General features: G+C 37.5%; 1 protein-coding gene across 1 annotated transcript; it reads left to right on the top strand.

The window, feature by feature from the left end:
• Window positions 1-9,813: 9,813 nt before the first annotated feature.
• Window positions 9,814-20,009, top strand: LOC143438982 (olfactory receptor 8A1). The gene is made up of 3 exons (XM_076924686.1): window positions 9,814-9,970; window positions 10,258-10,442; window positions 11,811-20,009. Exon 3 carries the CDS (start codon window positions 11,830-11,832, stop codon window positions 12,757-12,759), a length of 930 nt encoding a protein of 309 aa, XP_076780801.1. The 5' UTR covers window positions 9,814-9,970; window positions 10,258-10,442; window positions 11,811-11,829; the 3' UTR covers window positions 12,760-20,009.
• The last annotated feature ends 4,525 nt before the right edge of the window (window positions 20,010-24,534 follow it).

Here is a 24,534-nt window from a genome sequence, read left to right as displayed (position 1 = left end):
TTAATGTGTGTGTGCGTGTGTGTGTGTGTGTGTGTGTGTGTGTGTGTGTGTGTGTGTGTGTGTAGGTATGAGTGTAGATCTAGGTCATGAAGCTAGAAATGGGTTCATGATAGGAAAAAAGTAGATGCTGACGTGGTGGAGTTAATAGAACACATGTGACAACATGGACAAGAAGTTTCTTGGGGTAGAGAGGGAGAGAAAAAAGCAGAGGGATGAGGGGTGGGATAAGAGGGATTAACAAAAACAAATTTGAAAATGTCATAACAAAGCCTAACAGTGTAGTAGCTTTTGAAAAAACAATATTTTTTAAAGGAGATAGTTCCTCAACCTTTCCCATATATCTAAGTGAGTATAGCCACTGGAGAGGACTGCAGCACAGCACCAATAAGGTGACCACTTGTCAACTTACCTGGAACAGTCAAGTTTATGACTGCAATTCGAACAAAACTATGGTAGTAATGGTAAATCATAAATTATGATGTTCCTAAGCATTCAAAATGTGACCTAACTTCAGTACAAATCGTGGCTTTGCCGATTGCTAAATATGTGACCTTAGTAGCTGTTCAACCTCTCTCTGAACTTCAGTCTCTAATCTTTTTTTTTTGTCCCATTTTCTTTTTTTTTTAATTTTTATTTTTTTATATTTTATTTACATTTCAGATGCCATCCCCTTTCCCCATTTCCCCTCTCTAGAAAACCCCTATCCCATGCCTCCTTTTCCTTTTTGCTTTTATACAATTTCAGTCTCTAATCTTAAAACTAATAATATTCATATCTCAAAGGGTAAATAAATAATGCTGATTATAGAACTTAGAAGGCAAAAAGAATTAATTAAATAATACTAGCAATCAGAACTGTCTTTCTTAATAGCAATGATGATGTTTTAAATAGATGGTAATCTTGGAACAAGCTGAAAGAGAGAAAAGTGCAGACAGAGAAAACAGCCATAACACTTCCCACAGCAATAAATACAGAAAGAGGTGAACAGTGCAGGAGACACAGTAATGGAGAAGTTGATGTATATTGACGTCCCAGTGGTAAAAAAAGAGATGGATGGGAAAAGCACAAATCAAATTTGACTAAGGTTTGAGGCCCAGAAAAGCATAAATATGACATATCTGAGAAATAAGACTGAAGAGGGCAATCAATAAAATTTAAATAAGACCATAAAGTACTAACCATAACATCTGAAAGGCAAATATCAGAAAAAAGACGTCAATGTAAAGTCAGTCTATGGTAGAAAAGAAAGAAATGCATACTTAAGAATTATTAATACAGAGCTAATCTAAAAAGTAGAGGAATTATAACTTGCTCTAAGCATTTGTCTTTAAAGTGGCAATAATTGAAATTCGGGGGTTAGGGCATCCTAAAATATGACCACACACAGGAAGGGAAATTGGTCCACAGAAGCATCTGAAGACAGGTACAACATCTAAAAGTGCCTTTCAGAAGTAAGACAGAGTATGAGTTTAAGTAGTTTGCTTAACAATGGCCCAATATGGCCATGCGAAGAACAGGAATAATTATAGGAGCTTTAAAGATATTTTTGAGTACTACACATAACCTCAACAAATGCTCAATTTAACAAATAATTGTAGAATTAAAAAAAAAAGTTTTGTAAGTTCCAGGGGCGGAGAACACTTCAAAGGTCAAAGGATAACTACATCCTTGAGCTGCCAAGAGAAAGGTCTGAGTATGACCTTAAATTATATCATTCCCTTACTATCCACATGTTCTTAAAAAAAAAGATGGTAAAGTGCTTATCTATCAAACACAGAGCCCTAGTTTTAATTCCTAACACCAAATAAACTGAGCATGGTGGTACATACCTGTCATCCCAGCACTGAGGATAAGGCAGAAAAGCCAGAAGTTCAAGGTCATTCTTGGCAGCATAGAAAGTTTTGTGGCAGCCTGGGATACATGAGACACTGTCTTAGATTGATTGACGATAAATAAAGAGAGAAACAGAGACAGATAGAAAGACAGACAGACAGACAGACAGACAGACAGACAGACAGATGATAGATAGATAGATAGATAGATAGATAGATAGATACATAGATACATAGATAGATAGATACATAGATAGATACATAGATAGATAGATACATAGATAGATACATAGATGAGATAGATGAGAGAGAGAGAGAGAGAGAGAGAGAGAGAGAGAGAGAGAGAGAGAGAACAGATAAATAATATTCTAGCTTAGACCATAGGTAAGTCTAAGATGACTTCATTACCAAAGACTCTATTCTAAGCATGAATGATGATGCATAAAATCTGTATCCCTTAGCTCAGTGTTTTCAGATCAGAAAGTTTTGTTTCTTTAGCAATTCTTATGACTTGTAGAACTTTTGGAGGAGCAGTGCAGATATTGTTAAGTTTTAAGAGTTTCTTGAGCCTAATGAGTTTTGGGGTTTGGTTTTGTTGTTATTGTTTTGTTAGTTGGCTGTTTCATTAGTTGGTTGGTTGGTTGGTTGGTTTTTTGGTTTTGTTTTGGCGTGTTTGTTTGTTTGTTTGTTTGTTTTTCCTCATTCTTAATGAAGCTTTCATAAGTAGAGAATGTTTCAATTCAGAGAAAATAGGCACACAACAGACGCTCGTGTACTCTGTGAAATGAATCATCAATGGTTCCAGTAGATACCTGATGAAGAACCAGAGCATTTCCCCAGCACTATATATATTATACACTAAAGAAACAAAACTGGTTTTCCTAATAAGCTTTAGTTATGAAAAACTTTAGAATTCTTAAATTTCAAATATGTGTACTGTGTTTACATGATTTTCCCCCTCCCTGTTCTCCTTAAACCCATCTCTCATACCTACTCCCTCTCAAATTCATGGCCTCTTTTGCTTTCTTATGCTAGTATGTTTTAATTAAAATATAGTTATATTATTTCCCCCTTCCCTTTTCTCCCTCCAATCTCTCCCCTCCTCCCTTTCTCTAACCCTTCCTATGTCACTCCCTTACTCTCTCTCAAATTAGAGGCCTCTTCTACTTTGATTATTATTACTTACTTGGGGCTAGTGAGGTCATGTGTCTTAACAGTGAACCTACTACTACCACTTTACTAGATGAGCAAAATTCCTAATTCATAATTTCTAATGTATTTTTAATACATTCTAAAACTAATCCTTATACCCACAGATAAGTATAGTTCTTACCTCTCATCAAAGAAGCTTCTCTTTACAGCAAATGGAGGCCACTACAGAAGACTACAACTGAACACAATACAGAGATCAATAGATCACAACTTCAGGGAGCCCAACCCCAACAGATACATCCACAACATACCTCCTACACAGAACTCTTGAGATGTTTTTTTTTTAACAACAATGCCAGATCATGTGACATCTTGTAGAAGATTTACAAGGTAAAATGTATTTGTGGAAGAAATTAAATAAAAATGTATCACAAAAAAAAACAGAAAAAATTGTAAACACAGCTGTCTCATAGCCCGTCTTGACTATAAGTAGCTCCACATAGATTTTGACAATCAAATTCGTCTCTTAAAATATTACATTCCAGAGACATGGGTGCTATTTCATAAAACAAAACCTGCCATTTCTGTATTACAGATTCTATAAATCCCAAAACCATATACATCAAGAGTGTGCAATGCAGCAAATTAAGAAGAAAAAAAGAAACAAACAAACAAAGAAACAAAGAAAGAACACAAAGAAGCAAGGAAAGAGAATTAAAGAGTATTATTGTTAACCAAAAACCAAGAATTGAAAGAACTAAACCTAGTTTACAAAAACTTTTCCTGGATAAAGTGTTCCCTGACTGTAAACTAAGTCTTCCCTTCCAGAACTTTATTCTGGTAACGTTAAAATCGTGAAGCAATATAAAATCATGAAAAGAACACACTCTGTGGATTTGGTTCTGATTTTATTTCCTGTAATTATTAGAGTCTAGTGGGATAGTAAACTCTTCATTTGATATTTTCTTCTATAGAATAACAATTATTAAATATGGCTTGGGGTAGAGTGTTGAAGTGATTTAGTTAACTCATTCTGTGCTCCCAATGACATGCTTGTACTGATTAATTTTGATATCCCTTGGCTAGCAAAAGGTTGGGCACTTCTAAACCTTCCCACAGATAGCAAACACTCCCCTCCTGTATTCCAGAATTAACATCCTTAAAATCTATATTTTATCTCTTCTACCCCAGATCCAACTGGGGGAGTGGCCACTAGGGCCATTAGAGCCACTTACCCAAATCTCTTACAGAGCTGGTCCATCCTATGCCACTCTCATGGTGATTCTCCTCTTCCTCCCTTCTATCTCCCAAGCTGGGGTATCCTAAAAACCCTGCCTCTGTCTGTCCTACCCAGCCATTGACATCTGGCATCTTTATTTACCAATTGGAGCCAGCTAGGGGCAGGGTCACTCATTATCTTATTGCAGAAATTCATATAAACAGTTTGGGGGATCAAAATTAACATTATAACACAAGCAACATTGCGGGGGGCAGCCCCAGCTTTGGGGGGAATGATCTTCTTTCTTCTTGTCAGTTCTTCTTGAGGCAGCTGAGGTGGAAGAGCGTTGGCGAAGGTAAAACTGTCTTAATGAGATTTGGCGGTAAGACTTTGTCTTACGAGATATTTAGGGTTGTTGTATAGTAAAAGTTTACTTATCTAAGTTACTATGCTACTGTAGCTGACCTGCCTTCTGTGATCCTCTGAAGCCAGAAACTGCAGTTTCTGGCACTTAGCACCTCATCCTAAAAACAGCAAAGGGTTAAGTATATAGGCTTTGTACTATCTCAGCAAGAACTGCTGGGCCCTAACTTATGCTGCTGGTCTGAGGTTGCAGGAAGAAAAGACACTTAGAGAAGTTATTATAGTTTATTACTAAGTGTAAAAAGTTTCCTATGAAAGCTATCTAAGAGGAAAAGCAGAAAGGTCCTAAGTGGGGAAAGGGAAAAATTCTACTCTATCTGGGGAAAGGGGAAAAACTCTATTCTATCTCTCTATTCTGCCGCTCATCTCTTTGTCCTCAGTACTTATACATCTTTCAGAATACATGATCACATGTTACAAAGTTCATCACAAGTTCACACCAAAAATCAAATCATAAATTGAAATAGAAGTTTACAACAGAGAATGTTTACATGCATATCCATTGGGAGTAATTATCTGGCTAAACATCCATCACCTGTCTAGCTCCACAGGTTCACTGAAGGTTTGAAACTATAACTAAGTTATTAGTGAAGTTTTGTATAAATAAACCCAGGCAATATTTTATCTTCTGTCCCAGCACCTATAATAAATTGTGAGTTCCCTATTAGTGACCTTTGGTTAACTGCTTTACAACCTCTTGGAATGTGCTCTGAGTAGGAGAAAGTCTGGTTACTAAAAGCAATTAACTGATGACACTTGGGAGACTGACAGAGTTCTCATTGCAGTTTTGACTATCAGAAAGGGATCTAATATCAGTCCCACTATAAAAGATCTTAATAATCAGTGATATAATTTTAGGAATTCTTATAGGATCATCATTAAGACTTAAGAAGTCATATATATATATATATATATATATATATATATATATATATGTAATCATCACTACAAGACAGTACATCTTCATGGATTTGCAGAGATCTGCTCTAAAGGGTATGCTATTGCTTAGTGATTGTTATATATGTTTAATAATAATAGGAAAAGCATATTAATAGCAGTAATCTTTCCTAAAAATGAGTCCCTTACAGCCTGTCACAGATTATATAATAATTCAAGGCAGACCTTTTCACGATGATCACCTGCTAGTTATTAGCTTGTCCCATTATGGATCCTGACACAACATTAGGCCAAACCCACTACAGTAGAGTTATTTGGGGTTTTAGTTATGGATTACTATGAGATTTCTTTCCTTATTCTGAGTATAAGTAATTTCAGATACGGCTATTACTTGATAAGGAAGAATATGTTTGCCGTACCAAGTGCTTTAGGGTCAGTTGGAGTAAATAATTTAATCTCTCATAAAACTTTGTTAAGATTTCCATAAAGTACCCTTCATTCCTTCCCAAGGTGGTAGTTTCTGTATTGTTCTACAAAGACAGAGTGACCTATGTTAGGGTCAATAAGACATCAGGTAGGAATAGACAAGACACATAGATGGGCAATAGGAATATATCAGACAGATTCACAACCGACAAGCCAGAAGCCAAATTACAAATGGCACACACACTGAACAGTGGGGAGCTCAGCCTTGGGCTCACTGTGGGTCAAATTAATCCAAAAGGAAGTACTTTGTTTTCTTTCCTTCATATGACACTAATGGATTTGGTGCCTCTCCTTTGTCATTAGTGTGCTTAAGGGACACAAGGTTACACTTTGAGAAGAAACATCACACTTAAGAAAACTGTCCTAGAAAGAACAATTAAAAATATTCTTCTACTGAACTTGCCAGACTTCTTTTTTTTAAAGAAGGCTATAAAGGGAAAAGTGTAGAAAACAGAAACAGAGAGAAACAAGATTAACTGACAACGTGTACTAACCACTATGGCGCTAAGAATGATGTTGCTGGTAGTCACTGGGCCACCTATAGAAATGAAAATAACGATAATGGTGATACATTGGTAGTAAGTTGTAGTACTGATTTTCTGTCAGAAAAGATCTGGAAACAATGATCCTCCAGAAGCAATGAGCTTCTCTGGCACCAGATTTACATTCCTGGGGTGTCATTTCCCTACTGAAAGAACCAAGATTCTTGGAGAAATGAATGACTCAGCTCTGAAGAATGAAAAGAATGTGATAAATCACAACATCTTGTCATACCAGATGGTAAGGAAGGTATTAGAGATTACTATAATTAAGTTCAGAGACAAATTGAGAAGTCCAGAAACTGTCAATGCCTGGAGAGAACACTTACTGGTTAAGCACGTGTATTGCTGTTGCTGAGCACCTCAGTGTGGTTCTCAGCACATAACTCAACCTATAACTCAAGTTCCAAGAGGGAATTTATTGCCTTTCTCTCCAAAGATATTTGTGTTCATGTGAACGTACCAACACAGACACATGTACAATTTAAAATAATGGAAATAAAATGTAAAACATAAAAATAAAATTCTGATTAAAAAAAGCATAGTAATTATATTGGATTGAACCACATTAAATGTATTCACGCTAGTGAATTTATAAAGGAGGAGGATAAAAGAAAACCAAATCATTGTTTTAAAAGTATAAAAATTGTGACCAGTTATTCAGACTCAATCATGGACTGGTCTAGAAGTCAATTCAATATTGGAAATAACAGTCTTCATTTGAAAGGCTGGTTCTGGACACTTTCAGAGACATATTTGGAAATTAGCTGCACTTCTCTATGATGTTATGTTAGCAAGAGATAAAGTTGGGGTAGGATCTGGATTTCAAACAAGTGTTAGTACATGTGTTAAGGCTCTTTTAATTATCAAATTAAAATCACTTTTGTTTCTTCTACAGTATTTAATGTAAGTTGCATTGATTATACACTTTCTAATTGTGTTAATGTGTTGAAACTCGGCATGTCAGTTACAGAGGTCTATCAACCAGCTTTTGTTTTATTGCCCTGAGTATCACAGAACCGTGGTATTCTGAAAAAAAGCTTGCAAGTACTTGAAGAAGTGAGTCAAGCTTTAAACAGAAGCAACAGGGTAGTGGGCTTGATTATTGCTGGTATAACAGCTTTAATTACATTAATTGCTAGCACCACTGCTTCTGCAATTGCTTTGACACAAGAAGTTAATCATTTAGCAAAAAATGTTACTAATGTGTTGAATATCCAAGAGGATTTAGATAGGCAATTATAACATCAGATTGATGCTCTTTATCCTATTCAAATTATTAGAAGGAGGTTCAGAGTTTAAGAATAAGGCGCCATCTTGAGTGTCATGCCAAATACCATTGCATTCATGTTAGTTCTAAAATTTACAGTGATAGTTATTATAATTAGGAAACAGTTTAGACACTTGCAATGTATTTGGCATAATTCTAACACCTCTCTGGATGTTTTAACTTTGCATAGTGAGATTACGAATTTAAAGCATGCTGCTCTGCTGAGTGTTCATGCAACAGATACTGCTGATAAAATTACCTATGGCCTGAGGTCAGTATTTTTATTTTGGTTAAGCTTCAAGAATGGCATATGTAGCTTGATCGTGTTAGCTCTTTTTGTCCTGGGAATACTTTTATTCCTGCCCATCATTGTCTTTAACAGCATCAACATGTTGGCAGCCAAAGTACATGGCTTGGAACTGAAAAATGGACCCCCAGACAGAGTTATTAATTTAACAGGCTGGCAAACCAAGGACAGGTAAGATTCTGCACAGACAGAAGTGCATTGCTTTTGATAATGCATATTCCATGATGGGTAAGGAAGGCATTCTTGTCAGAATGACCTAAGACAGGTTCAGTCTTGTTTATGAAATAAAAAGTGAGGAGAGGCAGAGAGATTTGGGGGCTCCTTGGCAAGAATCTGACATGGGCCAAGGACAAGGAAATGGGCTTCAGGCAAGAATCTGACATTAGGCTAGGACAAAGAAGTAATTTCAGTCAAGAATCTAAATCTTAGACTAGAACAAGGAAGTAGGCTTCAGACATAAAAATGACTTTGGGTTAGGACAGGGAAGTTGGTTCAGATATTTTGGTCATCCTGATAAGCCCTTAGAAACAGTGATCACGGGAGTGTTCAAGGAATTTTGTTTATTGCCTTGCTTGTTCTTTGACTATTTGTGTTTATTGCCTTGCTTGTTCCTTGACTATTTGCATCTATTTTATTGCTAGTTCCTGAACCTAGAACTGACCTTAATACTTGCATGTAATTAAAATAGTATAAAAGCAAAAAGAAGGAGCGGGGATGGGATAGGGGATTTCTAAGGAGGGGAAATGGAGAAAGAAAATGACATCTGAAATGTAAATAAATAAAATATCCAATAAAAAATTATAAAAATGTATATTTTTATTGTAACTATGATAGTAAATACAAAAACCTATTCTGTTGAATAGATAGCACAAAAATAAACACCACAATGAGTGTGATTAAAATTGGAGAGCTCTGAATTAAATTAAGACTTATGTCAATATTTTGGCCATGATGAATACAGTTGTTTTCAAAGATGTTACTCTCTCCCTGGGAAGGAATTTTAGCAACAGGCTTCCACTTGTGCTTCAAGTTAAACTTGCAAATCAAAGAAGCCAGGACCTACATTTGAGAGATAATGTGTATCATTTGTGTTTCTGTCCCTGAGGTGCCTCACTTGGCAAAATTTTGTTCCAACAAAACTCTTTAAAACATTTCAAGGTTAGTTCATGATGCATTATGATGACTAACTGGCTATATGTAATAACCATTATGGCTCTGAGAATGATGTTGCTGGGGTACCTATTGAGATGAAAATAATGATAACAATGATACAGGAGTAGTAAAGGTGATAGCAATGGTCATAATGATGATGATGATAAAGGTGGATGATGGTGGTTGTGGTGGTGGTTGTGGTGGTGGTGGTAGTGGTGGTGGTGGTGGTGGTGGTGGTGGTAATGGTAATGGTAGAGCAGGTAATGGTGGTGGTAACAGGGCTGTTGGTGCTAAATTGTTCATTCCCCCATCATATTCTAAGTTTCTAAAATTGAAAGATGACTTTTACAGATTTAAAAAAAAAAGAATTAACGCACTTGGGAAATAAAACATGATTCACAAAACAAGAGGAAACATGAACTAATTGTTACTTTAGAGACAACAATGATCTCTCAAGTGACTACATCCCAGGAGATGATCCACACATATATGTGTAAACAGATCCCTCAGTTTTTAGTCACATTATATCATCTTTCCAAATGGCAATCTCTTTTTTTTTCACAATTGGACTGGGCTCTTTAAGTAAATTTCATGATGGATACACATCTAAATACTTCTAGAATTTACCGAATGTTGAAGCCAGACGTTGCCTGAAGTTTCTAGGAGATGCTGTTTCATTTCCCTTCAGCACAGGTATTTATCTGCATGCCTAAAAAACATACAAGTAAATGTCTTCTCTGTGAGCTCTCGTTTGTAGTTCAGACAATTTATGGCCATATGTTGACCTTCTCTTTTAAGTGCTTTGTACTATATAGAATATTCTCTGCAGAAAAAAAATTCTGAGCTTCTGAAAGCTTGACAATAATAGTTAATACCCATAGGAACTCATAAGAAATGTGTGGTTCTAGTTGGTCTTTTATATTATTAGAAGATTGAAGCTGTACCTGATGGCTAACACTGCTTGCTACCTGTACTTCCAGCACTTGGCCAGCTAAGGCAGGAGAATCATAACAAGCTAAAGGTCAACCTGGGCTTTGGAGTGAGATCTTGTCTCAAAAACCTGTGATGGGAAAAAAAAGACAAGAATAAAAAGCTGCAGAAGAAGATTGTATAAGCAAGAAGAAAATTGAGTCGAGCTGTCTGGGTTCGTTCTACATTGCACTAGGTATATAACATTCACCCTGTTCTGATTTGCAAGGTATTTTGATCTCTGCTAATGGTTACTGGATATGTTTCTTATCATATTTAGAAGTAGAGATTTCATAAAGGGAAATAGGTAATGTTTTTAATTATTTGTCATCTAAAGTCATTTTGTAGTGAATAAAAATAATATTCAAACCCACACCCATCTCTGATATGTCAATATGTAACTTTAGTTAAGCACATTTCTATCACTGATTCAATATATAGATCCTACAATATAATGCATATGTTCGAATATTCAAAGCATATTCCAAGGATGTTAAAGATGCTCTTATAATTAAGAAAAAGAAAGTCACCTGACTCAGTAGATAAAGCTACTTTCCATCAAACATTACAACCGGAGTTTTATCCCTAGAAGCCATAAGAAACAGGGAGAAAACCAACCTCTGCAAGTTGTGCGCACACACACACACACACACACACACACACACACACTACACCAAATCACACTCACTACACACAAAACTGGTTCTATGGGTGACTTTTGAAAGAATGAGCAAATTACAGGCTGCAGAGGTATCAATATTTCATAATTGTATCAGAAACAATTACCATAGTGAGACTCGTGCTGTACCATAAGAAATGTATCCCACGCTGTGCAGGGGGACCACATGCCTGTAATCCCAGGGAGCAGGAGAAAAAGGAAGGGGTAACACATGTTCAAGGATAACCAATGCTACTTAGTAAGACTTAACTTAAAGATAAAAGGAAAGAAATGCAAAAGAATACCTCAAACATGAGAAATTAGTTCAATATGTACCACAACTACTAATAACACATGCTTCTTAGAAACATATATTATAAATGTATATAGAATATATGTAATTTGACGTAGTGAATAAAAGGTACAATGTTGTAATATTCTGATCTAAAAATAATAGCGGTTAAGAGCACTGACTGTTCTTCCAGAGGTCCTGAGTTTAGTTCCCAGCAACCATATGGTGTCTCACAACCATCTGTAATGGAATCCAATGCCCTCTTCTGATGTGTCTGAAGACAGTGACAGTGTACTCATACATAAAATAAATAAATAAATCTTTTTTAAGAAAATAATAGTCAAAATTAGCTAGAAAATACTTAGATACTCTACAGCACGCAACTGTTCATCAAATATGACAAGACAGCAGTAAGAAATACAGAACATTGCCCTTTACTAAGCTATAAGGCCTCTGAAACCCTAAGGGCTGGTCCTTCTGTCAGCAAAAAGCAAGAGTATAGAGAAGATACATGTGCCACAGCCAGGACAGCACAGCCCATATCAAATGCAGAAAACCAGTTGCTTCAAGCAGGGCAACAGTCATTCACAACTTCCTTCTCTCCCACCCCACAGGATTCCCACCCAGACAACAATGGCTGCAGAAAATCACTCAACAGTGACAGAGTTCATCCTCGGGGGGCTAACTAACAGGCCAGAGCTCCAGCTACCCCTCTTCCTCCTCTTCCTGGGGATCTACATGGTCACCATGGTGGGAAATCTGGGCATGATCACCTTGATTGGACTCAACACACAGCTTCACACCCCCATGTACTTCTTCCTCAGCAACCTGTCACTGGTGGATCTCTGCTACTCCTCTGTCATTACCCCCAAAATGCTCATCAACTTTGTGTCCCAAAGAAACCTCATCTCCTATGTGGGCTGCATGTCTCAGCTATACTTCTTCCTGGTCTTTGTCATTGCTGAGTGTTACATGCTCACTGTGATGGCCTATGACCGCTATGTGGCCATCTGCCACCCCTTGCTTTACAGCATCATCATGTCTCCTGCCCTCTGCTCTCTGCTGGTGGCTTTTGTCTACGCAGTAGGACTCATTGGCTCAGCAATAGAGACTGGCCTCATGTTGAAACTAAACTATTGTGAGGACTTCATCAGCCACTACTTCTGTGACATCCTCCCCCTCATGAAGCTCTCCTGCTCTAGTACCTACGATGTAGAGATGGCTGTCTTCTTTTTAGCTGGATTCGACATTATAGTCACAAGCTTAACCGTACTCATCTCCTATGGGTTCATCCTGTCCAGCATCCTTCGCATCAGCTCCACCGAGGGCAGGTCCAAAGCCTTCAGCACCTGCAGCTCTCACTTTGCAGCTGTGGGCTTGTTCTATGGATCCACCGCATTCATGTACTTAAAGCCTTCCACAGCTAGTTCCCTAGCCCAGGAGAATGTAGCTTCTGTGTTCTACACCACGGTGATTCCCATGCTCAACCCCCTGATCTACAGCCTGAGGAACAAGGAAGTGAAGGCTGCACTAGACAAAACACTGAGGAGAAAACTCTTTTGATGTAAATCATGATCTTCCTTCATGTAAGAGTAAGTGCTTATGAACACCTGTATGATAATCTCTGCAAACTTACACAACTGTGAACAGGAAACTGGAATCACTTCTCTCCATAGTTGGGCTCAAGGCCAATCTCCTTTTCCTCGTTCCCATCTTCTTTTCTATTGGTTTTATTTATAATTACTCGATTTTAAGGTAATTTTTATATTATTGGGTCTATCTCCTCTATATGAAGCCAATGGTAAGCAATTTTAAATTTTTCACTGATATTTTTATATATTATACCATGTATTTTTATCATATCTATCCTCCACCCCCTTCTCCTGATCTTTCATTATCACCCCCAATCAATATATCTACCTCTCATTTTTATGTCCTCTTCTTTTATTAATAACCAACTGCTCCCAATTAACACTGTTGGTATGCACATTAGTATCTAGCCATCCATGGGAGCAGGGGTAACCTACCAGCAAATCTCACACAAATTCACTTAATTAGTGGAATCTAAGTACTTCTAGGGTACTAACTGCAAGTGATTCTGGGAAATGCAGTTTCCAGCTTGTTTACACTAAACAGAATGTGGATTAATGGGTTAGTTGGACAATCTTACTTACATAGCTTTTTAGTCGTTTTCTTCTGACCTTTCTCCAACATGTCCACTGTTGATCTGCTCTAATTAGAATTAAAGACAGGAAAACATCCGTGCTTTCTTAAAGTGAGACCTCTCAGTGCAAAAAGAAAAGAAAAAACTGGAGGCAAAGGTATAATTCTGAGGTTGAATACATGCCTCAAGAGGGTGAGGCACTGAATTTGACTGGATTTAATCAGTTCCACAATTTACTTACATTGATTTTAATGATTGCTAATTTGCAAAGTGGGCAAAACCAAGACAAGAAAGCTCAGTGTTCCATACAAGGCAAAACAACCAGATCCAAATCTGTAGAGCAGTTATTGCCATGGTAACATAGAGTGCTTCTTAGTTTAAGCTGCTCAACAAAATAGAGTCCTGGAGAGACTTGTGAAGCATGGAACTCCTCGCTAGACTGCCCGTGGATTTTAGCCCAAGAAAGGTCTATGTCACCAGAGCTAGCACATTCCATTTTCATTCCCTGATAAGTCATGATTTTTCCCTTTTAACCTTTTCCTTTCCACAGAGTTGACTCCGCTGTACTTAGAACCACCAGCCCTCCCCATTAACAACAGCATCCTCACAATGAACACCTTCCATGGGAAGATCAGAAGTCCTTTTCTCATTAACCTTGACTTTACTTCCATTTATTACAAACACAAATGTATGTTTTCATTCTTTGGAACTGACCGATCTGATAGTATTGTGATGGCAAATTGCTTTACTAATTGGACGAATTTTCTCAAAAATGTAGTATTTAAAGATACGTTTATTTTGAAGATCTTTATGAAACTACCTGTAGATATCGAGATGAGCTGTGACAGACTCAACATCAAAGATCTTTCCTCTGCCTTTGTGCTAAAACTGTTGTTCCTGTCACAAGAATCTCCAGCAGTAGGTGTACATAATCTGGCGTACATCACTGCCTTTAAAAACTTTTTAAACTAACATTAGTATTTTCATGTTCTCAAATTGATTGAGGAAAATAAGGTGTCTTTCTTTAGTGTTTGCTGTAGAGAGTATAAGGCTCTTCATTAAATATTTACAGAAATCCTTTGTGAATGGCTTCGAAAAATACAAGGCCATTGCTAAATTTATAGGCTTCCATTATGGATTTTTGGTTGTACTAGAGTCACACATCATATGGTGTTCAAAAAATAGTGTATTCAACTTATGAAACGTATTATTAGCCTTTTTCTTCTTTTCCTCTTCTTTTCTCATGACAAAATGTATGAGCCAGTTCAGTGATCTGTTCATCTGTGTGTTAAATACTGATAGTTGTTTGTATGTACAGAGGCTTAAAAATGCATAATTTTTCTGGAAGAAGTGTTTGATCTACCTTAAACCCATAAAATATAGTCTTTAGATGACTGCATAACAGTGAAAGGGTATTTTGTACTAAGACTTATAAGGTGAGTGACAGCAGTGTAGGAGAAAACTAATTCAAGGTCATTCTCAGTCCTTCCTCTTAGCCATTCAAGAATATAGTTGTCTGTCATTCCTAAAATGTTCACCTTTTGATCATCTGTAAATTTTTCTTTATCCCTTAATTATCTCCTAAATAATCTCAATCACATAATATTCTTCATACATACCTTCTATTTTATTTTTTGCTTCTGGTCTTCACTTGAGGACACTGTCTGACAGTATTGACCTTGCCCGCATCCACATTCTGGTGAGTAACTGGTCCACTTCACTCAAACCGTCCCCAGCTTCTCTGCTGTGGACAAGCAGATGTCTTTTGTGGACATGTTGAGGGAAGCTTTCAGTCCTTCCATCACCTTTCATGAACACACGTGTTTGGACTAACACCATTGCTTTCTCTTTTTTATTTAAATAGTTTATTTTTATGAGAATTTCATACATGAGTACTGTATTGACATCATTTTTATTTCTCCTTCTCACCTCTCCAACACCTCTGCACCCTCCCCTAAGTTCATGACCTTTATTATTATTATTATTATTATTATTATTATTATTATTATTATTATTATTATTGGTTCAGGGTATGAAATCTGAATCCATATAGCATTGTTCATGAGTATATGTTATTAGGGCTATTTCAGATTGGATAACTTATCAGAGAGCTTATCCTTGAGGAAAACTAATGACCTCTCTTTCAGCAGTGATTCTTTTTTTTGTAGCTTTTCATCTAAGGGTTAGACCTTATGAAATTTCCTCTATCCACATTTATCAGCTAATGTCATTACGTAGGTCTGGTTGGGGTTGTCATGGTTTCATAGGTGCAGCTTTGTGGCCGTATCCAAAGATGCTATCTCGCAGCAGGTCCTCTGCTCCTCTAGCTCTTACACTCTTTCCACTCCTTTCCATGATGATCTTTGAGTCTTAGATACAGTGTCTACATGTAGTTGTGAATCTCTGCCACGGTATCAGATATGAATTTCCTCCTAGTTGGCAGGCCTTAAGACTTTGAAGTTTTGCCATTCCCTAACTATTGTGAGTAAAGTGGAAATGAACACAGTCGAGCAAGTATCTGTTAAGGAAGACACCCAGTTCTTTGACAATATACCAAAGAAGAATAAAGCTAGATCCTATAGTACTTCCAGTTGTGGCTTTTTGAGAATCTTCCACCCACATTGCTTACCACAGAGGTTTCCCTGTTTGCAACCCTAACAACAATCAATAAGGTTGTACCTTTCTCTGAATCCAGGGTATTTGTTTCAGTTGTTATCTTGATCCTAACCATCTGACTGGAGTAAGGCAAGATCTAACGGCTGTTTTAATTTTTCATTTTCATAGTTGCAAGGGAAGTTAAACAAATTTTTCACACATTTGTCAGCCATTTTTATTTCTTCTTCTAAGATCTTTCTCTTCAGATCCATGGCCTATTGGGGATGAGGAGTGGTCAGTTGTTGACCTTTATGACAGAGCAAATGGAGTCTTTCTCAGAAAGTCTTTTACTAGACCTCTATCTTAGAGAGTACTGCCTGGGTTCTCGTCAAGCGGTTTTAGCATTTAACAGTTTCCCATGGAGGTTTTTGATCCATTTAGAGTTTTTGTACCAAATGATAGATATGGGACTATTTTTATTCTTCTACTTGTGGACATCCAATTTTCCCAGCACCATTTGTTGAAGAGTTTGTCTTTACACCAGTGTATGTGTTTAACATCTTTGTCAGATATCAGATGGCTATACTCATGTTTCTGTTTTCTATTCTGTTCCTCTGATTTAAATATCTGTTGGTTTTTTGATTTGTTTTGCTGTGTTTTGTTGCCAGTACCATGCTATTTTCATTACCATGGCTCTATAACACAGTTTGAAACTGTTAAATCTCTCTAGCATTGTTTCTCTGCTCAGGATACTTTGGCTATCCTTAGTCTCTTATGGTTCCATATGAAAATTTTAGGATAGTTTTACAATTTCTGTGAAGATGTTGTGGGGATTTTGAGTGGGAATGAATTGAATCTTTGATCGCCTTTGGCCAGATGGTCATTTTTACAATGTGAGTTCTACCATTCCATGAGCACGAGTGGTCTTTCCATCTTCTAGTGTCTTTCTCAAGCTCTTCAAAAATGTAAAGTTTTAATTGTAGAGGTCTTTCACCTCCTTGCTTAGGATTATTCTTAGATATTTTAATATGTGGAAGCTATTATGAATGGGAGTGTTTCTATAATCTCTTTCTCACTGTGCTTGGTATCAAAATATAGAAAGACTTCTGATTTTTATGAGTTATAATTTTATAACTAAAACCCTACTGAAAATGTACATTTCCAAGAGTTTTCTGATGAAATTTCTGGAATTTCTTATGTATAATATCATCTACAAGTAGGGATCATTTGACGTTTTCTTTCTCATTTGTATCCTTTTTACTTGTTTTCTTTTTCTGATTGCCTGTGTTCCCATAGTTTTCTGATTTGCATTCCATGCTCTCTGCCCCTAGCTCTGACCAACCTTGCACTGTGAGTATTTTTTGATCCTGTGAAATTTTGAACCTGTCAACATTCTACCAGGGCCTTGTGGTGTGTCTGAAATTCAGTCTGTTGACCTCTTGATTCCTTGAGTTCTTTATTTGGGCAAGAAACAAGTGGAACTGGCCAAAATAATTATTCCTCATCTTTACTTACTTTGAATTTAATTTGTTCTTCTTTTCTTAGTTTCCAAAGATAGAAACATGAATAACTATTTTCCTTTCTAAAATACATATTTGATGCTACTTAACATTGAGCAAGATTTCTCTTGTGTAGCCCTGGCTGTCCTGGAACTCACTCTGTAGACCAGGTTGGCTTCAAACTCAAAGTTCTGTGTGCCTCTGCCTCCCGAGTTCTGGAATCAAAGGCAAGTGTCACCGTCACATAGCCCTCTAAGCATTTCCCATGAATCTTACAATTTCTTAACCTTTTAAAAATATTAACTCAATTCGAGTTATTTTTAAATGTTAGGATATTTTTCTTTGGCACACATTTTACAACTATGTTTTTAATCTCCATGTGGACTTAGTTTTTCATTACATTTCTGGTGTTGATTTCTGGTTTACCTGGGGAGCTAAAAATAGACACATGATTCCAAATTTTTAAAACTTGTGATGTTGTTGTAATAATGCTCAACTTGACAGAATCTGTAATCACCTGGAAACAGGCCTCTGGGGCATGGCCATGAGAAGTTATCTTGATTACATGAATTCAAATGGGAAGACTTACCACTGGAAGGCACCATTGATGGGATCCTGGGTTACTGAGAAGCAACAAGCACTTCTTGCTCTCTCTCTCTCTCTCTCTCTCTCTCTCTCTCTCTCTCTCTCTCCCTCTCTCTCTCTGCTTTCCAATTAGGAATGCAGTGTGACCATTTCGTTCAAGTGCCTGCTGTCTTCACTGCCATGATGAACTACATCCTTCTACTGTGAAACTATATATAAGCCCTTCCTCTCTTAAGTTACTTTTGTCAGAATGCTTTATCAAAGCAACAAAAATTAACAAGTCCAAATTGGTATTTACACATGAAACTATTGTTAGGATAAACCTGACAATGTATACCTTAGACCATTGAAACTCTTCTGCAGAAACAAAAATGTAGTTGCAACTTAGGGTTAGACAGACCCTTGAATACTGGAAGCCAAGGTTAATGGGCTATGTTGGTGGGAACATGGAAGAATACTGAGAAGAAAAAAAAATGGCAATGGGAGCTTGGCTCATGAGATTTCAGAATAAAACAAGAATTATGTCAGGAAGTGGGGAGTTATTTGTGCCTGCATCCTGAGAACCTGAGTGGGGTTGAGCATTAAAATAATAGACTAACTCTTTTTGCAAAGGACATTTGAAATATAAGAGCATTCAGACTGTTACTGAGAAAGCAGCTCAAACTGTTATAGACACCACTAAATAGAAACTGTTGCATTGCACTGAAGTGATTTAAAAAAAAAGTATCCTGTGGTCAAAACTTCACCTTGCAGAGTTTCCACATTTGGAATTCCAAATTCATCTCAAGAAAGAAATCCTACACTGAATGGGTTCATTGTTTCTCAAAAGCAGCTACTTAGGAACATATGTCTCTTGGGTAAGCACACAAAATAGATAGAGTGTGCTCCAAAGACTCCAAGTAGCACCTCAAGCTTTCAGACAAAATTAGCAGCAGTGTCCACATGAGTGTGGTTTTGAAGGCACGAAAGACACCTTCAAAGATTGGAGGCATCATAGAAAGCAACTTTAGTGTGGCATGGTTGGAGTCCCTCCAGATAGGCCCTGAGATGCTGCTTGCATGGAACAGTAAAGGTAAAGCCAGATGTGAAGTAGAAAATCTATGATATGCAGGGACCATAAAACATTCAGCAAGGAGGGCTGCAAGTGTGGTGTACGACTGACTTAAATGAGAGGCTTTGCTTGCTGCAGGTGGCAGTGCTGAAGGAGCAGACTAACTAAAACTTTTGGAGATCGGTTGATTCCATCACAAGCTCTAAATGCTAGGCATGCCCTGATGTATTCCCTGCAGGATTCTGGCTTCCTTTAGGTCATATCGTCTCCTTGCTGTAGTCTTGACTCTTTCATTTTGAAATAGGAATGTTTACTCTGTGCCATTACATGTTGGTATATGGCTCGGTGTTTTGTTTTCTTGGAGTTCACGTTAAGAAATCTTGGCCTCTAAAGTGTTGGAACTTTTAGTAGCTATGGAGAAATTTTGTGTTGACCTTTATATTTTACATTATAATGTTTTCATGAGCCTATGAAGATAAGGGGTAGAAAGTTATGACTCGAAGGTGGTGTGTTTGGGTAGCAGGTTGATTAGGGGTGGAGTTTTGATGGTTAGTATTAATTACCAACTTGATGGAATCTAGAATAACCTGGGAGAAAGGACTCTGAGCATGCCTGTAAGTAGTTACCTTGATTACACTAACTGATGTGGGAAGACTTGACCCCTATGGATGGAACCATTGTCTGGCTGAGATCATGGACTGTCTAGAGAAGGCATCACAAGCTGCAGCAGCTTTCATCAATGTCTGGTTTTCAGTCATGACCGTCTGGCTCAAACTCTTGTGACCTTTGCTTCCCTGTACGGATAGACTTCAACTATGAGCCAGAATAAGCTCTATCTCCCTTGATCACAGCAACCAGAAAACAAAAACAAAAAGTTACGTCATCGAGAATTTAGTCTCTCGTTTGTTTTCTTTGTTGAGCAAAGACAATAAATTGTTTATATCAAAAAGTGTATCGCGTGTGCTGTAAAAAATGAAAAGATAAGAAAGAAGGCATAAACATAGTCTCAAAGACAAATATTATGTTATTGTTTTAAAATAAGTCAAACACATTATGCAAAATGAAGTGTATGAAAGAGCAAGAAACTCAGAATTTTAAAAACTCATGAATTACATAGAACTCATAAACAATTGAAATACAGGGAAAAACTAAATTAATACAAAACAAGATGCAAAAGGAAAAATAAAGACGACAGTTAACATTGGGGAAAATGCAAGCTGAAAAAAAGAAAATGTTAAAATGAAATTTATGAATATCTAAATTTTAAATATTTAATAATTTAAACTTTATGATAAAAAAAGGATCTAATTGACATGGAGTAGAAATCTTACAAAAGAGCTGCAAACCAGGAAATACAGTACATAATGGTACTTTTCCTAGTGTAAGTTAATTGAAATGAAATATACAGAAGAAACATCATACCCATAAGCAATATCCCAGAATGAACAATAAAATATAGCCTAGTGATACTAGTGAGCATGTTTTTTATTTCAAAAGGGAAGAAGTAAGAAAAGGAACAAGAGAGAAATCTTAAAAGGAGAGAAAATAAAGGAAAGAGGAAGGAGGAAAGGGAAGAAAATAGAAAGAAGGGAAAGGGGGGAAGAAACTTACAGAGGGATGCATGGAGGGAGGAAGAAATCATTTTAAAACAATGTGGTCTTAAATTCCTCCCTCTGTTGAAAAACACTTGGGTGGAAGATCAGTTCAGAAACAATTGACAGGACTGAGTCAGCCAGAGCCAGGCAGACGCCATGACAGGCTGCAAACTCGCAGTTTGGGAGACTAGGCCTACATTTCTGATTCCCAGAACTGGAAAAGTCCAAAGCAAGTCAACAAGTCAACTCCAAGGAAAAATCACCCCTCACAGGAGCTGTGGAAGCTGCCCCACTACCTAGCCTGAGCCAAGGATAGTTAATCAGCAAAAGTCTCCCAAATCCTCCCAGAGCCTTAACCAATCACAAAGGCACCTATATCCCTGGAGAAATAGCCAACTAATCAAGGGAAAGAAAGGTAAAAGTTGCCCACTCCTACCCAAACAGACTTTAAAGTAATCCTGCAAAGTCCACACCTCCGTCTTCCATCTGGATGTACAGTAGACCCCTGCATGTTGGTTCTCTGCACTTTATTGTTGCATACTATTTGAGTCTATGGTATCATTCTTCCTGAATCACGGACCCTTACACAGTGATCCTTCAGTACCAAAAATGTGTTCGTGAAATATCATTCCATCATTGAAAGAAAAGAAGGCAAGTCTATTAGAGAAATGTAGATTGGAATATATAGAAAGAATTACAATGCCATATCAGACAACAAGGAAGGCATTAGAAAATGCTATCACTGGGTCAGAAAGTACATTTAAAAAAAACGGAAAAGGGTTCCAAATGCAAAGACTAAAATCATATTAATAAAAGCAGAATAGAGGTAATGGATAAAAACCTCATGAATATGTTTAAACTGATGAGTTTGTAGTGAGACTAAATAAATAAATAAATAAATAAATAAATAAATAGCAGGTCGGGGATGATAACAGAAAATCAAGTCACTATTCTGAAAATTAGAAAAGAAAGGTGATATAAGTGGAAAGGATTTTCTTTCTTTGTTTTGATTAACTTATAAATAACCAGGTATCTTAGTCAGGGTTTCTATTGCTGCAATGAGACACCATGACCAAAAAGCAAGTTGGAGAGAAAAGGGTTTATTCTTCTTACACTTCCACATCACTGTTCATCACCAAAAGAAGTAAAGCCAGAAACTCAAATAGGGCAGAAACTTGAAAGCAGGGGATGATGCAGAGGCCATGGAGGGGTGCTGCTTACTGGCTTGTGTGGCTTGCTCAGCCTGCTTTCTTATAGAACCTAGGACCACCAGTCCAAAGATGACACCACCCACAATGGGCTGGGCCCTCCGCCGTTGATCACTAATTAAATAAATGCCTTACAGCTGGATCTGAAGGAGGCATTTTCTCAATTGAGGCTCCTTTCTCTCTGTTGACTCAAGCTTGTGTCATGTTGACTCAAAGCTAGCTAGTACACTTGGTTTCCATTTGACACTTTAATAATTGCTCAGGTTTGGTTGAGCCTGTCCCCAACCCCTCCTCACAAGCATCTCCATAGCTCCATCCCCACTAAAACCTTTCTTTCCTAGTATTACCCCTTCTCTTTCACATTGTAAGTGCTTTATTACCTTCTCCTTTGAAGCCTCTTTTCCCCTCTCATAGTTATCCTTCTGGTTGGTTGGCCTCTATCTACTCTCACTACCACATAAAAGCATGTGCATAAAACTTAGAAATTAGAATAAGTGTGTAAGAGAGAACATGTACTGTTTGTATTTCTAAGCCTGGGTCACCTTACTCAATACAATATTTTTCTATTTTCCTAAAAATAGTCCTCATTGTATTTTCCTTACAGATCAATAAAATTCAACTTCCTGCTATCTTTACAATTGTATTTTTTTTATTTACAAATGGTTGAATAAAATTTCATTGTGTATATATTCTATATCAGTAGAGCCAAGAACTCAGTCAGGTTGGGTAAACTGCACAGAAAAAAAAAAAAAATCGCATAGGAAGAAGTAACGTTAAACCAGGAGACAAGAACAAAACCAATGGAATGTATCACTGTCTGTATCCTGGGTGTAAATATGTACTATTGCTTTGCAAGATGGTAAATTCGATGTATGGTAGACCCCTGCATGCTGGTATCTGCGCTTTATTGTTGCATACTATTTTCTACTATGAAACAGTAGAAAAAGTCCATCATGAAATCTCCCTGTATTGTTCAGCATAGCTATAGGTAATCTGCAATTATCACCAAATAAAGACTTCAGTTTAAAACTCTGCAATATGAAGGTCTGTCCAGAACCGGTCTGGTTTTGGAACCACGTTGGGTGCCAAAAATGTTGAGAACCACTCTGCCCCACACTTGGAGGCCAAAATGTCTCGGACCACTCTATCAATATTGGAACCTGCACTGCCAAAAGTCTTGGGGGCTAAATTGTTAGAGCCCGCATTGCCCCAAGCTGCTCCAGTCCTCGGGTTGGGGTTCAACAAGAGAGAGAGTGAGGATGGACTGAAGAATGGAGACCAGACAGAGTGTGATTCAATCCTGTTTATTCTTCAGTCTCTCTTCCTAGTCCAAGTCCCAAGTCTTTCGTTCCTAGTCCCTAGTTCCTGGTCCCTAGTGCTCCAAGTTCCAAGTTACCTGCCTCAAGTCTCAAGTACTCTTCCAAGTACAAGTGTCTAATCTCAAGTGTCAAGTGTCTAATAAACTCTTCTGTCTGCCTCTCGCTTTTTATATGTCTCACTTCTAAGCCACACCTTTAAGTCACTCCTTTAAGTCACGCCTTTAAGTCTTATCTCTAAATTACATCTTTAAGTCACACCTTTAAGTCTCACACACCCAAGGGAAAATCCTGGGTATCTAAAACAAGATGTAGTATGCTCAGCTGTTGTAGACTATTGTAAACAACTCTCTTGTCAGGGTATACGGCTCAAGATGGCTGCAAGGATGATAGCCACCTTCTGTCGGCTCCCCACAAAGGTCTTCATAGATCTTATTATGCTGAACATATTCTTTTTAATTTAGTGTTATTAGAGAAAAAGAAACTCTCTCTGTGTGTGTGTGTGTGTGTGTGTGTGTGTGTGTGTGTGTTCAGACATCCATAAAGTCCAGAAGAGGGTCCCAGATACTCTGAAGCTAGAGTTACAGGTAGTTATGAGCCACCCAAGATGGGTGCTAGGCAACAAAATCTGGTCCTCTGGAAGAGTAGCAAGCTCTCCCAACATCTGAGCCATCTCTTCAGCCCCAGTATACTCTTGAGGTAAAAATTTTCTCATGAACAAACCCCCAAGTAAATAAGCACCTACAGAAAAACACTATTACAGGTCCACATTCAAATGCTTTCCCAGGTCATCAATTCTACAATCAGTCTACAAGTAGATAAGCAGGCGGGGGGGGGGGGGCGGAGGGGATTGACCATCTTCACAAGCTTACCATTCTTTTACTAAAAATACCCAATTTGTTTTAATAAAATCTTTGAGCTTGTTTTCTTAAAACGCTTTAAAGTAATTGTTTCAAAGCTAGCTGATGTTGCACATTCATCATGAATTAGTATTGATGTGCAATAAATCTCAAGGCAGTAAGCACAGGTGATGTAAGTAGTGACATAATGATATTGATGGTGATAATGGTGGTGATAATGACAGAAGTGAAGTAATTCTTGGTAACAAATTATTCCAATACTCACATTAACGTTCTAATTTACAATCAAGATACCTCAACCTCAGAGAGAGAAATTAACACATATGGTAGTGAGGAGTACATACAAGCCAAGACTAATTGTTCCTTTAGAGAGGACGCAGTCCCCATGTGACTCCTCCCAGGAGATGTTCTGTATATATCTATGTAAACAGAACCCTAGCTCCACAATCATAATGATCCCTTTTT

Source organism: Arvicanthis niloticus, chromosome 26, assembly GCF_011762505.2.
Source record: "Arvicanthis niloticus isolate mArvNil1 chromosome 26, mArvNil1.pat.X, whole genome shotgun sequence".
Lineage (NCBI taxonomy): Eukaryota > Metazoa > Chordata > Mammalia > Rodentia > Muridae > Arvicanthis > Arvicanthis niloticus.
Note: the sequence above shows the minus strand (reverse complement) of the source record. Positions and strands in the feature narration are given on the sequence as shown.